Source organism: Leptinotarsa decemlineata, unplaced genomic scaffold (assembly GCF_025532065.1).
Source record: "Leptinotarsa decemlineata unplaced genomic scaffold, Ldec_3_MD MMD2_tig00000199_RagTag_RagTag, whole genome shotgun sequence".
In the NCBI taxonomy this organism is placed as follows: Eukaryota; Metazoa; Arthropoda; class Insecta; order Coleoptera; family Chrysomelidae; genus Leptinotarsa; species Leptinotarsa decemlineata.
In genome coordinates, this window is record NW_027412544.1 from 6,344,741 (window position 1) to 6,364,312 (window position 19,572).

A 19,572-nucleotide genomic window follows, 5' to 3' on the forward strand; every position below is an offset into this window, starting at 1 on the left:
TAACTATAGGTACTTGACAATATTAAAAAAAGATATTTCAAATTAGTTCGAAAACTGATATGTGAATATGAACCCAATTGATTCATTTTCTACAGGGTGACCTATTGTAGATAATATTTTGTTGTGAGCTACTTCTCCCTACTGATATTGAGGTAGAAATACACAAATTGAAAACAGATATATTACTGAAATAAATTTTAATTACTCCCCAGGATCTCGTAAACATTTGCATTGGGCTATTAATTGCTGTTTCATATTCATATAGTCCTGTCCATATCTAAGCCCCACATTGTAGTACAGGTATAAAATTAAAGGATAAAATTAAGAGAATGCAGTAACTTGCATTTTTGTTGTGTTTGTGTGTGTAGTATATTCTTTTACATGATACAGTACTTGCATTCTTTATGAAAAGACTCTTCAATGGTGATAGTGTTTATTTATCGTATTTTATGATCCTCTCTAATTAACATCAATTATATCCAGCAAAAAAAATCAGGACAAAGAAGGTTTCTTCTACTGCTCCATATGTAATGAATAGGAAGGTAAAGCTCAAGATTTTGAATAAAAGTAGATGAGGACTATAATGTTGTTTCAGAAAACCCATTGTATTGGCTGACCAAGGAATAAATTAGTCTTTGCGTCATTTTTATGGGCTTTTTCTGAATGAGTCTAGAATTCAACTCATGGAAAATGCCTTCAATCTCATACGGTATCCCTATTTTCGGATAAAAACACTCCAAAGTATATTTATCTGAAGTTTAATGAACGATCTACTCAAATTTTTATTTAATTTACAATATTTGACATTGTTGTAAATGAATATATGTTCTGTTCCAATGAAAAATAGGGAATCTACAACTTTGTCAGAACTATTAGAAGTGTTTTCGAAAATTTTTGATGCAAACTTCATGAAAATATATAAACAAACTGAGAAAAAAACAGTGAACAAAGCCGTAATATATACAAATGCTTCTTTGTGTGAGTCTATTACGGATTATTTTTAATGCAAGGATTTAAGAATATAATGATTGTTTCAAAACATATGTTTTCATAAAATCCAATTTCTATGGCCGCAATATAGGTACTCCGACTCTCCAACGAGGAGTTGAGATTGATAACGATTCACTTCAATCTAGCAGACCACTATCATAATCTTCATGAAGTCATTGTTCACTGTGGTTCTGGCGTTGAATCTGGTCATTATTATACATTGGTCAAAGACAAAACGGACTGATTATAATTTGACCATAGTCGTGTCCCTAAATATTCTAGTGATATCTTGACCTTATTGGAGCCTCTGGAGACAACCTACAGTTAATTCTATGAAAGAGAAGACATTGACAGATCAAGATCTTCAGATGATGTGGTGCTGCAGGTTTTTCCGGGTTTTTTCTGCAGCTGAAAAGGAAATGCGCCACTGGAATCAATCAAGTTGCCCCGGAGAACCAATTAATTTTTGTTGTTGTTTCATAATTTCATGATTTGTATTACTTTCTTCAATCCATATAAATGAATTTTATACGATTAGTTTTATCAAATATTATTTTTCTTGCTTGTTTTCTTCATTAGAAATTAGAAAACTCAAGTATTCTATTCTTCAAAATCCAAACTGTATTTATTATTTTATTCATTGACAGAAAAATACATATTTTTCTTGGTGTCAGGTCGAAAAACGGAAGATAATTTTATAGATCCACTCTGTACGATTCAATACAATCGTTATGATATAGGTTGAGTGAGTAAATATTTGAAAATTGTTAAGAGCTAGCCACCTACTAATTTAAAGCAAATGTCCAATATATTATTCAGTGAATTTAGGACTAAAAATCAATTATCGATAATTTCATGTTAAGACATTCAAATAATACCTGACGAAAGGAAGTCTTATTACCAAAGATTAAATTAGTCTACTCTTTGTTATTCTATATCTCTGTGCTTGAAATGAAATCGCATCAATACCTCAAAAGAAAAAACTCCAGACGAGAGTTTTGTTTGTTTTAATTTCATTTCCAAATAATCTGGTCAACAAATGCCTTTCAGGTCAAAAATAGGAGAAAATTTTTCAAAAAAAAAGTCCTATCTACCGGAACTATAGGACCAATATTTATGTTTTTCCCACGGGGTTGAAAATACGCCCTAAAACGGGTACTCTGGCTTGCGCAAGACACTTTGGACCTTCAATGAAATTATTTCAATTTTATAAATATAAAAATTTAGAATTGAAAAAATTCAAGCACCTACTGGATAAATGAATGAACAATAATCCGCGGTCAAAAAAGTTGATTAACAATTGTTTCTACTTAAACAGGAACATTGCAAGTGCGATGATTGTTAAATAAGAGACCTGGAATTTTTTCTTTCCTTTGGATTTATTTTTGAAAGGTGTCAGATTCCCATTGGAAAATGAGGAAGTTGTTATTTTTCAATTTGTTATCAAAAATTTACTTAGGTCGGAAAAAATGTTATCTGCTTTTGTTCAAAAAATTGTTATAAAGGAATACGTTGGCTTGTTTTGCGATAAGTAATTTGTAAAAAATATTCTCTATCAGATATTCACTGAGCCGATGTAAAAAATAGTTCATGAAAGAAAAAATAAGCACATCGCACATTTACTTTTATAGATCAGGAGCCATAATAGCGGGTTTATGTAACAGAGACCTCCTAAGACTAAGACCTAACGAGAGCGTTTATGGAAACTTGACTAAAACTATTCTTAGAAACTTGGCCATCACTTAATTAATAACTAGACCTTACGTCAAAACGAAAATTAACAGCTTGTGCCAAATTGAAATATTCACAGCTGTCATTGTACTGCTATACTACTGTATCAAATTAGTATCTACTGTAATAAATGGGAAAATTGATTTTTTTTGTTATTATCTAAGCGTTTTCAGTAGTAGTTGTGGTAGAATATCAAATGAAGAATTATTGTGATAAAGTTCACATGTGCATAAATGGGACATTATTTTCAGCTAAAGTTTTAGTTACCAGTTATTAGGTTTAGTTGTTAGGTATTGTTACATAAACCCAATGGAACAGGATCACATAGTTTTCATTAAAACTTCAACAACACGTTATCGATCCTCAATTTCAGTATACCGATGTGACACAAGTATAGTAGTCTCATTGAAAATTCCGAAATAGGGAGTGCTGGGGATGAGGGAGTTTACAACACAATGATGATGTATTTGGTGAAAGTGTTACCCCTTGAACCACCTATTGGTGCGACACCAATAGGTACAATATATATACATATATATATATATATATATATATATATATATATATATATATATATATATATATATATATATATATATATATATATATATATATATATATATATTTTATATATATATATATATTTGTTCATTGCATATTGGTGAGCCCGGTATATGAAAGGGGCGTTGGTCCACCCAGCACTTCCCGAATATATTTAGGTATATACTTTTCGGAATACTCTTCAGTGGTATGATTTTATTAATAGGCCCATCAGAGGGGTAGATTTTTTCTGAAAATAAAAATTTTACATATCCTTTAAACCTTTGTCAGCCCCATGCTGTTGGTCAGCCCATAGTTATACAAATCGCTATATGAAGAGCATCTTGGTCAGCCCTACAATGCTGCCACATCGAAGGGCTGACCAGGAACGCGATCCATTTCAGTGTATCATTGGATTTCATCGTGAGGGTATCAAGTGTTTTTAAAATCCTGGCAAATCCAGTTTTTCAGAGGTAAACTATGTGTTAGTTTACCGGAAAAAATATATTAGGAAAAGAAAAAGATACTATTGACTATTTATGTTTCATATAGTTTCTGTATTATGTATGATTGATTACTTGTTTATTTTGTGGTAATTCATGATCACTTCAATGAAATGAATAAAAACACTTTTGTCTAAGTACCACTAGTTGATTTTATGTATACGACCAGTTTCGGGTTTGACCCCGCATTATTAAGTATTTTTTCAATACTTCAAATCAAATCAAAAATCTTTATTTCCGTAGATCTAGGGACGGCATGGAAAAAGTCACATAACTCAGTACAATTACAATGAGGTCACAATCATAAAACAACATAATTATATGATATATTACATAACATTCAGACCATAAAAGGGGTACAAAAATTAAAATTTAAAATTCCAAATCAGACTGAAAAAATTCATCAAGCGAATAAAATACCTTTTCACATAATACTTTCCGAACTTTTTGTTTAGAGAGCTTTACACTAGTTATTTTTTAATGGATATTGGGAGCTTGTTGTACAGTTTTTTTGACATGATATGAGGTCCATTAGTCACCTTGGCTAACTTATGACTAGGAATTAAAATGTTATAGTTTTTTCTCAGGGTGAAGCCCGAAAGAAGACATGTATCATCTCTGTTCTAAAACTTGGAGCAATTTGATTTAACGTAGATTACGCAATTAAAAATATACATGCAAGTAACAGTTAATATATTCAACTTTGCAAATAGTGGTTTACAGGAATCGAGTTTTTTTTTGAAACAAATTGTTCTAATATTTTTTTTCTGGAAAATTAATAAGACACTGATTCTATTGCAGTTGCCAAAACAAATAATACAGTAATTGAGGGCAGAGTAAATATATGCATAATAGTAACTTTTAAGAATTTCAATAGACACAAAATTACGCAGATTCCATATTACGAAACAATGTGTCGCTAATTTCTTCAGTATGAAATCAACATGATGATTCCAATTGAGTTGGGAATCAATAAAAACTCCTAAAAATTTTTTATAGTTTACCTGTTCAATATTTTTAATCTCGGACCTAACCAATACACTAAAATCAGTTTCCTGAATTGTAAAGAAAATGGTGTTGGTTTTAAGATTATTTAAAATCAAGCCATTCTTAGAACAATAATTTTGCATGTTGAATACAGCATCATTTGCTCTTACTGACAATGTTTCACATTCCGAACCACTGACAGTAAAAGATGTGTCATCAGCAAATTGTATAGAGCACTGTGGATGATTAATTTTTGAAAGGTCATTAACAAATAAAATAAATAGTGTAGGCCCCAAAACACTACCTTGGGGCACACCTGTAACAACGTTTCAAAATTCAGAGAAAAATGACCCTGTCTGAAGCCTAACTTTAACAACCTGTGTACGACCAGTTGAATAGGTTTCAATCCATTTCAGACTTGGACCACGAACGCCCATGTCAAACAGTTCATCAAGAAGAAGACCATGATGACTGATATCAAACGCTCGTGTCAAGTCGAAAAGAACACTAAGTGATTTTTCATCGTTGTCGAAGTTTGATAATACATGATTATGTAGAGAAAGGATGGCATCCTGGGTTGACAAGCCCACTTGAAACCCATATTGGTTGTCAGATACGATATTGTATTTATTTAAAAAGGACACAAGTTTTGATATGATTCTTCAAATATTTTCGAAAATGAAGATAGTAAAGCAATACCTCTGTAGTTCGACATTACATGCTTATCGCTTTTTTTATAGACTGGGACGACCATTGCTTGCTTAAGTTGGGAAGGAAAAATACCTTCAGAGAAAGATAAATTGATAAGATAAATCAGAGGTTCCATTATTTTCAAAGCAGCCTTCATTAAAACATTGCCTGGCAATTCATCAACCCCACTGGAATTTTTCGAACATGCGAATTTAATTATTTCCACGAGTTCAGTTTCATCTATTGGATAGAGGAAAAGACTCTTAGTTTTCACACAACGATTTTCAATGCCACCAGGTGCAGTATTTTTTACTAATGACTCCACTGAATCGACAAAATAACTACTAAATGCTTGAGATATACCGGGACCATCGTCAACAAGTACACCATCGCCAATGTCTTAGATGAATCGTTTATAATAGTATTTTTCCTGATGATAGACCAGGCAGCTTCAGATTTATGTTGAGCCTTGAGGAATTGATTATTCAAGTATTGACTTTTTGAGAGCACAATTTTTTGTCTATGATTTTTTAAGAGTTGCTTATATTGACCCAATAAATGTACATTGTTTTGGCTCTTGTTCAAATTATAAATATCTCTGAGTAATATACCTTCTTCAACGATATCCTTAGTAATCCATGGTTTGTGTCTACTTGAATTTTGATTTTGTTTAATTTTTTGAAACTGTTTAGGAAAGGATATATCAAAAGGTTGAAGAAAAACATCATGAACATGGGAAAATTTAGTATCGAAGTCAAATTCAGTAAAGTATAGAAAATTGCACTTTTCATCCGATAATAAATTTATGAAATGGTGGATATTATGATCATTAAAATTTCTCTTCAAAAAATAATGGTATATATCAGCAGCGACGAAATTTATAGGTAAGGTAATACTTGGTAATGGGGTCAAACCCGAAAACGGTCATATAAATGAAATCAAATATAGGTAATTAGACAAAAGTGTTTTTATTCATTTCATTTCAGTATTCCACTTGTTTGACACGCGTTAACTATTTTGGCGCGAAACTCTTTGAGAACCGTTACGATCTTTGCAATAGTCCTAATGCTATTTTGTTAATTGGCTTGCCAATATTTCGGTATACTTAGAGAATAATTAGAGAATATATAGGTATATGACGATTACAAATAAATATCATAGAATCTACTTAATTTTAAGTAATTCACTGTTTTCCAATTCCTAACTCAAATGAAATATTATTTTCCTGTGTTTTTATTTTTAGTTCGAATGGATGTTCCAAATTTGGTATATCGATTTGATGTGAATGTGTGTAGAAAGTAGCAAGTATTAGAATAAATATGATACCGCACGGAAGCTCATCAATTTTTTTTTATCAAATAGACGTTACAGTTTGTTCAGGACTGTTGTATTAAATATTCATTATGCATGTATTTCTTCAAGCATTACGATATCCATTTATCACTAGTGAATAATGAAATCATTACAGAAAAGCAAGTAGGCAAGTTCGTTGAATATGTCAATTCCATCCACCCGTCAATAAAATTTACCACTGAGAGGAAGGTAAATAATTCATTAAATTACATTGACTCAACCGTTACAAAAAATAACAATGAACATGAATTTGCAATTTTCCACAAACCATCTTACACGGACATTATCGTACATAATTCCTCTACGCACTCTTACCAGCATAAAGTTGCTGCATTCAATAATATTCTTCATAGACTATTGAATAATTTCCAGAGAGAGCTGAGTTTGATCAAACAAATCAAACAAAAACTACAAAAGCAAGCCATGGACCATATCTACCCAAATTCAAGATGCGATAACGTCAGTTATGAGACATTTTCATTTTTGGCTGAACCAACCAATAATATTTTTTTGAAGAAAGACTGCATAAACTTAGCTCACAGAAATAGTAATAGTCCGAATAATAGTGTAAGTGCATTTATCAAAAACAATAAAGACAAAACTTCGGTATCGAATAGATCAGGAGTATATCAGCTGAGTTGTGGCTCATGCCCAAAACTGTATAATGGCCAAAAAGGGAGATTATTTTCCAAAGAATTAAAAGCTTAGATGTAATTTTGTGAATAGAAAGACCAATTTCACATTTGCAAACCACCTTTTAGCAGAAGTACATGAGTTCAGTCATGAATATGACATGTTATATTTAGAAGAGAAGAGTTTGAAATTCAATCTTCTAAAATGTCAAGCAATCAATAGATTCAAGAATTCGGGTAACTAACTAAATGATCAATTAGAATTGAATAACCGTTACTGAATATTTTTCAAATGTGGGGACTGGGGCATAAGCTCAGGTCATTTAATCCATTACAAACTCAAGTACTTGAAATGTAGGTACTTTAAATTTTAAAATTAGGTATACCAAGCATTAAATTTGTAAAATATAGTAGATAAAGATACGCCCGAAGAAGCCATTGTATGGCGAAACACGTGTCGCGTTTTTATAAAACTGTTTAGTGGAACATTTTTGACTGTGAGTTTTAGAAAGTATTTTAAAGTGTTTTGTGTGAGAAACTTTGCCAAAAATCCGACAGATATAATTCAACGCGACAAAAGTTGTTTTCTGTTAGGAACTTGACAATAGAAATAATTGTTGTATACGTTTTTGTGAGAGATTGTATCAGTTAATCTAAAAAGTCGTTCACTTATACTTCAAGGTCCTTCTTCACAGTAAATTAGAAATCAACCCTGAAAAATCATCGTTGAATTCCTGATAAAATCACTTATCCAATAGATGGCATATATGGGGTTATTTTGTTTGATATTTTGAAGAGGAGTGTGTACGCATCTTAGCGATACCTTATATTATTTCACAAAAATTAGGTGTTTCGGGAAATTTACATTACTGTCTTATTTATGGAGATATTGAACGTGGTCCCTTTTGAAAAAAAATCCCTTTATGCAATCAATTATTTATATTTTGAGCTGTTTTGGAATCATCCGTATCTCTGAGTATAGGTTGGAAATGAGTCAAATCACTTTTCAGTATCGTCCTTCCATTTCTTATTTTTATCATTCATTTTTGGATCCATTTTCAAGCCGTTTGATATCTTGATAAAGTTTTTCAACACACTGATCTCATTTCAGATCATCAGACACGCACAGTTTTGAAAACAATAAAACCTTCTCAAAAACAAACTTGGTCTAAGGAGCAAAACGAAATATAGTCAAAAAGTTTTTCGCTCCGAAAAAAAAAGAAGTGCTAGAATTGAATTAGTTCTTGTTTGTATCTAAAATATAAGGAATAGAAATATTCATCATTATTAAAAAATAGAAACTGGGCTGCAATCAAAGAATACGTTTACTGTTGTTATAGAAAGAAGAAATAATATAAATAATTTTCATTTGATATTTTTTCACCCATGTTGTAGTTTCATTTCATTATAAATTATGTTATTTTTTCATACTACGTGTTTATTAGTTTACCGAACAATTTTTGTCAGCAGTTCTCAAATTGAAGAATAATACTCCATTCAAATAAATGTTTATTCAACCTGATCAAATTTTTTCTGTGCTGAAATATTTCAAGTCTTTTTTATTTTGATTGAAATGTCTGCTGCAGGTTATAATCGATGATATGACGTATTCATCGTCATGAACAGTCAACATAATAAAAAAAACATTGGTTTAATCTCCACTTCATTATGTTCAACCTGAACAACATCATACCTCCAAAAACTGAAAGGGAGTTTTCGAAAAAACTATTGCTAAGAAAAAGAGAATTGAAACTTATTACTAATATCTGTTTCACAAATTATATCTTACCTTATGCTAGTCACTCAGAATTTCGTTTCGTCATAGAAAACATACTTAGTGCGATTTTTACCTAATTTTTGAACTAAATTATATATCGGAAATCCGTAGTGCTGCTGCGGATTTTTATATAGAATTTATTGAAACTGTAGACATTCTGGATATTCACTATTCATTTCTCAATAAATTCATTACCAGATCATTCATCACATTTTAGATTTTTCGTTTGTGAAAAAAATGTCATTTTTCATCTACTCATTTCTACTCAGTCACACTTCGATTATTTTTGTGCAGTCAGGTTTTCAAATCTACAATTTCAAAGTCAAATCCGAAGTTTCCTGCTTAATGTCTAAAATTGATTTACACAACGCGATTTCTGTTGAGGCGTCCATGCCAAATAATTAGAATTTGATAATCTACATTTGAAAATACAAACAGGAAACGGTTTAAAATATGTCTGTCGCACCCCTACGAACGACAACCCTCAGAAGTATAAACTTGTACTAGCTATAGATTAAGGAGGTCTTACATTTCAACGTGTGATTCCGAACACTATATTGATATTTTCAACTTATAACATATTCAAATTTTTGTATCTAAGATCGTGCAGAGGTTAAAATTGCTTCGACAAGCTGAATGGAATAACGCACTGTTAGTAATTATATTATTATTATCCCAACTAGAACGGAAACATTACATTTCCGTACTCAACACCGTTATCCGAAAAACCTGATTTCGGGTAAGTAGTCGAATGTGGGAAAGTATGAGTTCAGATCAAGCATTTTTCTACAAGTGAATATGTTACGAAGCTCTGATAAAACTTTTATATGCGAAACAATTCCTGATCTAAATTGCTTGTATAGATATAGGGTGATGCACGCACACGAACGCTTGTAAAAAAAACATACAAAACAGGAACTTTTTCATAAAATTCTACATCTCTCAAAAAATTTTCCATTTCTATTATCGAATTTCTGCACCACGACAATCTAGTTAGAATCATGAAATGCAAGTGCAGCGTTGCCCGATTGTGGGCTGACCAACATGCTATCCATTGAAAGTGTTCGTATAAACCTGGGCTCACAAAGACACTATTCACATCAGGTGTATACAATTACACAGCCACGCCTCCTGGCGAAGTTTTGTGAAAGTAGGTGGTGTATCAGCTATGTGTATATGGTGTAATGGTCGGCCCAACCGAAAATTTGCTAAACGTCATTTCACATGATAACATGTCCAAAAAACACTATATACAGTGGGAAACGTTGGTGAGCCCGAAACCGGGACGACCGACGTTTCCGAGGGCTGACCAGAGTTCACATCGTATATTCTACGGGCTGACAAATGACCTTTTACATATATATATATATATATATATATATATATATATATATATATATATATATATATATATATACAAATATGAAAGTTATTGAGTGTCTTGATATAGAAACAGAAGTTAATATCGGACATAGCACACCATACTGATGATGGGCCAAAAGCCCGAAACACGTGTCTATGGTTTGCCACTTTCATGAGTGCTATGTCCGATATTAACTTCTGTTTATATATATATATATATAATAGATTATATATATATATATATATATATATATATATATAATAGATTATATATATATATATATATATATATATATATATATATATATATATATATATATATATATATATATATTTGATTGATACAACTAATTTTCCTTTATTTTGAGTATTTCGATATTAAATTTTACAAAAAGGATTTGAAGCTTTATATCTTCTATAAATTATCTGCGAGCGCTTTCGACAGTTGGTAGTCCTGTCATCTTCTGTCATCTGATTGGTTCTTAACAAACAACTTGTACCTGAACGTAAAGAAATGTCACGTCATCACTTTTTCCAAATCAAAAAATATCCTATATTATGACTATAATATTGATGAAAAACTACTCTACAGAGTAAACGAAATAAGAGATCTTGGGATTACTTTAGGTCAACAACTGAACTTCAAAAGACACTCCAATAATGTTTCTGCAAAGGGAAGCAAAATGTTAGGATTTATAATGAGAAATTGTGTGAAGAGTTGTTATGAAATACCCTCAAAACTTTGTATTGTTCTTTAGTTAGGTCAGATGTGACATTGGAAAAATGTCCAAATTCTATTTCTAAAGTATATATTCTTCAAAATGAAGACATATTCCAACTTTAATCGTCAAAATACTTTAAATAATCTTAACTTAACTGAAGTTACCACACAGCGCTTCCATCATGATTATGAAATTAATTTACAAACTATTCTCAGGTGAAGTCGACTGTCCTTATCTTTTAGAAGTTATAAACTTCAATGTAAAATCTAACGATACGAGAAATCTTCCACTTTTTTGCATGAAAAATCATAGCACTCACTAACTATGGTTACAACACACAGATGTCTAGATGCATGAGATGGTTCAATAAGATAATGTCGATCTCCTTGTAAACTCACTGAGTGAATTGAAAAAATCTCTTAGTGACATAAGATTAGACTAATAGTACTGTTGTCTGATAATATGTGTAATATGTAAATTTTCAGAATCGTAGTTCACTGTTAAAAATTTAATGTATATTGTTTCTGATGGTGAATCTGTGAATAAATAAATAAAATCGGTCACAGTATCGATTACCTACCTCTTTCTTTCCAGTCTCTTGAGGTCTGAGAACAGGAAAAAGTCGCTAGGGGTCAGATCTGGAGAATAAGGTGATTGTGGAAGCCCAATTCATGCCATTTTGCCATCGTTTTCATTGATTTGTGACACGGTGCATAGCCTTGATGGAGCCGTTTTTTCGCTATTTCGTCCTCCAAACATTTCAATTACGCTATGTAATAGTCGCTACTGATGGTATTTCCCTTTTTAATATACCTAGTCAATGAATTATTCCATGCGGATTCTACAATACAGTACATGTACCATAACCTTGCCAGTCGACTGCTGCGTCTATGCACGCTTTAAAGTCGTTTCACAAAGTGCAGTCTACTCAGATGACGATCGTCACATAAATTCGGATGTCCACTGCGTGTCGTCTTCAATGCTCATTTCAACTCGTTTAAACTTATAAATAATATTACTGGAGTTTTCTCCCAACACCAAATCGTTATTTTTAACACCTCGACACGTGTTTTGATCACCAACTGATCGTCTTCAAAGAGGGAGATTAAAAGAGTTTTAATCTTCCTCTTTGAAGATGATCACTTGGTGATCGAAACACGTGTCGAGGTGTTAAAATAGCGATTTGGTATTGGGAAAAAACTCCAGTAATATTCATTACTACACCAAAGGTTCCAAACATAAGGTGCATCATAAGTCGTTTAAACTCAGCAAACCACTTCTCAATGGTTGATTTTCCTGGTATAAAGTTCGAATAATGTTTATCGAGCCAAGCTTTCGCTTCAACAGTTTTAAAGCAATGCTTTATTAGCACATGAAATTCCTTTTTTTAATCATTTTCTTCCAACTAACAAAAGTTACTTCACTGAAAATGTATTTAACAAACTAAGAGTCTTGACAGCTGTGAAATTTGTACACCTGTCTCTTAAATCATATGGATTTAATACTAGTAGTCATCTCTTTGTTAGCCTACGAACTTTTCAGTCCATCAGTACATCACTGAAAAAGTAAGTCTCTTGAGTTATTTCACGAGATGTTTATATTCAGATCTCCAAACAAAAAATAGTTCAGTTTTGTATTATCCAAATTTTGAAGATTTTCATCCAATTTCTAAAAAACTTTTTTACTTCAATATACAAATTTTCAGGATCTTTTTCATAATTTGGTAAATCATATTTTCTTCCAAACATATTCCTATGTCTCCCTCACGTTTCAGTTTTGATAATGCTAAGATCTTTTTTCGTTTTTGATAAATCTTGAGATAATGTTTGCATGATGATAATTAAATTAGAATAAATGTTGATTTTATTTACATCTTGTTGAGGCCCAAAAATATGATGGGAGCATTTTTGAGAACCTGTTTTCCTTCTATATTTTTTATTTTTTCAGTTATCGTCCCTGAACTTTCCATAGTTTTTGTTCTATTCAAGTAATACTTTCATGAGATAATATTAAAATCTTACAATAACGTGTTACTTGACTACATTATGGATTTTCATCAAGTATCGACCAATTCTATCACATTTTTGTTGAATTAGTAGTGATTGAAATTTTTGTATTTTTGTATAATCAAAAGTTCTTTCTCCCCGATAATCATAATTTCTCCTTTGAGGTACTTGATACAATCGTTTTTTTAACTGCAGCTTCATTCACCTGATAACTCATTTTTAGTATTTGCAACACAGATATTGTCTAAATCACTATTGTGCGCTGTCCTTTCACTAAAGTACAACTTTCACTGGACTATTGAAATGTTTCTAATGTTCTAAAATATCTCAAATTGTAAATACGTTCTTTCGTGGGTCTCTTCAATCATGGGAACAGGAAAAAGTCACAGGGTGTCAAAATCTGGTGAATACGGTAGCTAAGGCATGATTACAGTTTTGTTTTTGGCCAAAAAATTACGAACAAGCAATGACGAGTGAATAGGTACATTATCGTGATGCAAAAGCATTGACTTGTTTTTCCACAATACCGGACTTTTTCTTCATATTGCGTCTCGCAATCGGCGCATAACTTAATGATAATACTTCTTATTGACCGTACGACCATGCATGTGGAAAAAAATTCTGATGCATTACACCACGGTAATCGAAGAAAACGGTGAGCAAATCCTTGACACCTGGTCGAACCTGGCGTGCTTTTTTTGATGCTTGCTCTTCTGGGCTCTTCCACTGAGACGATTGGACTTTGGTTTTGATGTCATAACCGTATACCCATGATACGTCACCTGTTATGAACCTTTTAAGCAAACGGCCGTTTGCCGTTCAACAATTCCTGAGCGATAATAATAATTCTTTATTTCCAGTAGGACAATAAAATTGTGTAGGAAGTGTCAATACAATACAAATTAAAAAAGAAAAGAATAGAGGAAGACAGGCTCATGCTCTAAAACTAAAATGACTATGCATTATTCAAAGAATTCCTGCAAAGCATAAAAACATGTTTCTAATAAATATTTTTTTAATGATTTTTTGAACAGAGAAAAACTATTCCAGGCTTTCAAATAAGGTGATTCTATATCTTTGGACCTATGTATTCTGGTCCACATGATGTTACTTTGAATCTAGCTAATGCAAGTGAAAATGGTTCTTGGTTGTAGTATCATGTTGGTGAAGTTTTAGATTTGTTGTAAATCTTGATTTATTTTTGAACACATACGTACATAGTTAAAAAATATAAACTGATGTTAAAGTTAAAACGCCTTACTCATTAAAAAGTGCTTTGCATGATTCTCTATTAGAAAAATTTGCTATGCACCTAAGAATTCGCTTTTGTGCTATAAAAACATTTCCTGCTGTGCTGGAACCACCCCAGAAACAGATACCATACCTAAGTCTTTATTCTACTTGAGCATAATATATATTTAGCAGCTGACTCTGTTAAAGCTGTTTGTAAATTGATGAAGAGAAACTTCAATGAATTAAGTTTTGATATTAATTGTTGACAGTGGCCTTTCCAGTTGAGGAACTCATCTAAAATGATTCCCAAGAATCTAACATTGTGATCAGTATTTATTAGGGTCACATTGTTTACCATGAAATGTATGTTTTCCACTCTGTTTTGCCAGTTGTGAATACGAATAACATCTGTTTTGTCTGCATTGAAAAATTAATCGTTGTTATTGAAATAATTTGATATCCGCCTTACTATTCTGGCACAATTGATACTCATGCATTTGTTTGAAGGTGATTGACAATGTTTCGTGATGAGTTTCACTAGTTCGGACTTCCATTGTCTACTATATAAAATGATTTGAAATCCCTGAAACAAGTAAAAGAGAATAATTAAAAAAGAATAGTTGAAAATAACAATTATATTAAGCAACAATAAACCTGAAATGAAATGGTAGTGAAATAACCTACAAGTAAAAATACAATAATTGAATAAATAAAAATTAAAGGAATGAAAAAAGAAAATAATAAAAAAATAAAAAAGTGTAGAGATTCCAAGTCACGTTAGTTCACGACGTTTCGATTGTTGGTATCTACAATCATTTTATATAGTATACAATGGAAGTCCGAACTAGTGAAACTGATACTCATGCAATTCGATACTCGTGCGATGGTTTTTTTGGTCAAAATACATATGCCGACATCCTCAGAAACTTCTCTAATAGTGATTCGACGATTCTCCATTACAATATTCTTTACTTCTCAACATTTTCATCAGTTGTTGATATGATGGAGCGTCCAGGGCGAGCGTCGTCATTCACATATTCTCGACTTTCTGTGGAAATCTTGTACCACTTGCAAACCTTTTTCTGACTCAAACTTTATGCCACTCATCACTCAGTGTGAACATTCACTTTATTTTTTGAACAGATCTCGTACACGAACTTCTTAACTGAACTTTTCCCATGTTTGTTGATATTCACAGTAATTCAACAATTTTGTTTCACTTCCAATAATGAATATTTATTTCAGAGTTCCTGACACTGATTATATCACTAGAAAAAATTCACCAGAATTGAAAGTCGACAAAAATGTTTTTGTTAATTTATTTTGATTTATAAAATATATACAATTTTGATTTTTGGTAACTACAAATATAAAATGACTAAACATTGAGACTTAACTGACTCTCATGAAACAAACTAATATCTCAATAATTTTCCCGCTATACCATTTGTATCAATTTTCCTGTTTTTCAAATTGAGTTTGATTTATATCAAAATCTACATCGGATTCCATTTCATTTTCTGATAATGATAGGGACCCTCCGGTTCTCCTTACCAAGATTTCCTTTTCATTCTGAAAAGAAAACTAAATCATGGAACTTATCTATAATAAACAGAGGAACAGTTTGAAAGCAATTGAATGAAACATTCAATTAAAACCTATAAATGTAAGCTGCCACCACAATTATCATCAAATCACATAACTCCATGTCATATTTGGTATCACAAAAAATATGGTATCAAATATGTTTTATCTAGAATAGTAGATGAAATAAGAAAAAAAACTTGAAATATGTTTTTCCGTTAACCAGCTGTTGTCCCGCTACGAACGACAGCTGTCATTTGCAAGCAACTTTTTTTTAGAATACCTCTAGATATGAACATTCTCGTGAAGGATTTATGTGATAAGTGTATTCAAAACATACATTTAAAAGAAAAAATTTACCAAAAAGTGTTAAGCGCAAAGGGTTATGGAGTCAGTAATGTCGAGTGACCATGCCAGCTTTGTTGTCTAAAATACTAATTGAAACAAAAGAAATTAAAAAAAAATTACACTTTCTGATGAATACATTAGAAGAAAAATGTTACTACCACCAGTTATATAAAATAAATAAAATATGAAATGTAAAATATAATATCAGCTAAATCTTATGTTATGAATTTTTTGACGGTTTAGTGAGAAAAAATTAAATGATTCAAAATGTTACCCACTTCCGACAGTCCAACGGTTGGTTCAGAGGCATATCCACCTCTGCCATCATCGTCTTCTTCATCTGAAGAACTAGAGATTGATTCATCTTCATAGGGCCTTCAAATGAAAAAACCCTCAAGATTTATGTACATTACTTAGAAAAAAAAACATACCTAGAGACTTTGCACACCATCTGTGCCAAGTCAGTAAAAGTGTAATTTCCCAAAGTATTAACATTTGAAGAACTTTTATGCAATTCTGAAGGAGTTTTGAAAACTGGCAGGTTACCAGCCTTCATCTGTCCCTCAAAATATGCTTTGCCATGCAAATAACCTACTTCTCTAATTTCATCAAAGCTTCCAAATTGAAGTGTTCTGTACTTGTCAATGGGTGGACGTATATATTCGCAGTAGTCACTGTTTTTGACTTCCTGAAACGATTAAAAAAAAACAGAATGAGTTTTGAGAATAAATAACTGGTTTTGTTTTATTAAAAAATGTTTATAAATAACTACAAAATTCAAAATAGTTTCAGTTTCTAACATGTAAATTTCATAAGTACATTCATGACCATATTTACAAAGTTGAAGGAACTTATACCAGTGAAGCCAACAAAAGGCCTGTGAAAATAAGTTTTTTTTTCAGCAGTTTAATGCTAAAACTTGTGAAATTGAAAAAGGATTATCACATTAAAAACAGAATTTATTTGAGTTGTGTAAACACTCACTCCAAAAACAAGCACTTTTCCCAATCACCAGAAATGCATTACTCTTCTCGATACGCCAACTTGGTTGGTGACTTGCGCGTCGAGAAGAGTATTACATTTCTGGTAATTGCGAAAAGTGCTTGTTTTTGGTTGTATTTTATGCTAGAGGTTCCAGTTTTACCTTTTATTAAACACTCTAGTGACTGAAAGTGTCTTAAGTATCAGAAAGTTGCTCGTTCAATAAAAATATGGGTAGTTTGGGATAAAGATGACACTGTGATGCCTGCTTGATTCTATTAGATTCAGTTTGAAAAATGGCGCGTATCAGAAGATTGAGATGTCTTTCACCTTTAAAAAGTAAAGTAATAATTCTTTTGGCAATTGCATTTTTTATAGAAATCAAGTAATCCAAAAAGGTTAATTTTATAGACATATAAGCCCAAGTCTCTGACAGCCCAGATGTCAAAATTATGAAGTTGAGTGTGTAAGGTTGGTTAAGGCAAGTTTTGAAAAGGTAGATGTCTATTTATACTTTATGCATATAAATACTTTCCAGAGGGTAGATGTTAGAAAAATGAATGACTTTATAAGATTATATAAACATTGTCAGTGTATTTCGGTGAATGAATCTAGTAAATAATGATTTAATTTAATTTCATCAACGGGTAACACCCAATTAGTTCAACAGATTTCACAATAAATCACATGAATACAGACATAACTACAACTAACTTACTTGCTAAAAGTAAAAGTAACTTATAGAAAAAAAAATAACAGTGAGAAAATAAATTTACTGATATGCAAGAGTTGAAATAAAAGATCAAATGAACGAGGAGGATCTGAAGATTCAAGAATTGAGGAAGTTGATGTATATTTTTATTTATAATCAATTTCTGAGAAAGGGTAATTCAAACTTAAATTTAGTTTTGTTAAGTGAAAAGAAGTCCATACCCATAGCAATTCTAGACAAGGGAGAGTGTTTGCCATATTGTTACAATGATGAAAATCTATAGCAAATGTTTCTGTATGCCTTGTACTTCTAAAAGGAACACATAATCCAATTTGTGCTGACAGTGCAGGGCAGTTGATAAGAGAATTCGATATTTGGAATAAGAATTTTAAGTTAGTTTCAACTCTACGACTACTTAGCTTCAGTATGTCTGTCGCCCTGGCCCCTGGATGGTCCTTAAAGGGAATTTTTAACTTGAACTCAACTCCAAAAGTTCCGAAGGAAGGAAGACAGCGATTAGATTCAAAATAAACTCTTTACATTTATAAAGATGTGTAGATCATACATAGAAGCTACTTTCAGATAAAAATTGAAAAAAGTCCTTTCGAAACAACTAATTTCACAACAATTACTTTCATAAGTTGTTTCGGGAAGGATTTTTCTTCCAGTTTGTATCCGAAAGTAACTTCTATGCATGATCTACACATCTTTTCAAAGAATTTATTTTGAACCTAATTACTTTCTTCCTTCATTGGAAATTTACCACATCTTTTTGTATTGAGATGGAGCAGTAGAAAACCAATAACTTTTTTCCCCTCAAAAACTAACCACTCCCAAAAATATACCACTTTCAATACAAAAACAAATTTGTACCAACCATAAGTTCATTTTGGAAGTATTACATAAAATCAAAGATCGATAAATAATTTGATATTCTATTCATAATTTCATAGTTGTGATTGCAGATATTTCTGAGTATGAATACACATTTTATGTACATAGCGGGTATCTGGTATATTTTTTGGGCAGGTTAATGTAGCCGGAGGAAACTTTTGACAGGTAATATAATAGCAACCTTTTAAATGACCTTCAAGTTTTAGTAGTATTCTTCCATCAACAAACAAAAGCAAACAATTTCACATTCAAATTTGGTTGTGAGCTCGAGTTGACTTCAAAGAATATTCGAAGAACATTTGAAATGTGAGATCTGAGGAGAAACCTCTGTTGTGACTAAGATAATTACAATTCCCCCAATTTTCAGTAAAATATTTTGAAGAAAAAAAGTTACATATTTGTTATGTTGCAAATGAAAAAAGGTTTTAGTTGCCATACAATCTACTGAGAGTTCTATCATACCACTTTTTCAAATGATGAAAAAATTTCATTTCATTTATGACAAATATCTATAAAAGCACGTTTTA

General features: G+C 31.6%; 1 protein-coding gene across 5 annotated transcripts in view; it reads right to left on the reverse strand.

Moving 5' to 3' along the window:
* Nucleotides 1-15,829: 15,829 nt before the first annotated feature.
* Nucleotides 15,830-19,572, reverse strand: part of sws (patatin like phospholipase domain containing sws) — a 31,438-nt gene continuing 27,695 nt past the window's right edge. For 4 of the 5 annotated variants that reach the window (XM_074172843.1, XM_074172839.1, XM_074172840.1 and 1 more), the window contains 3 exons: nt 16,890-17,146; nt 16,737-16,833; nt 15,830-16,098 (listed from right to left, as the gene is read on the reverse strand). In XM_074172843.1, the coding sequence (XP_074028944.1) occupies nt 15,979-16,098; nt 16,737-16,833; nt 16,890-17,146 (474 nt within the window). In that variant the 3' untranslated portion in view covers nt 15,830-15,978. Of the gene's footprint in view, nt 16,099-16,470; nt 16,545-16,736; nt 16,834-16,889; nt 17,147-19,572 lie in introns of all 5 variants that reach the window. The other variant, XM_074172842.1, reaches the window with a different exon arrangement.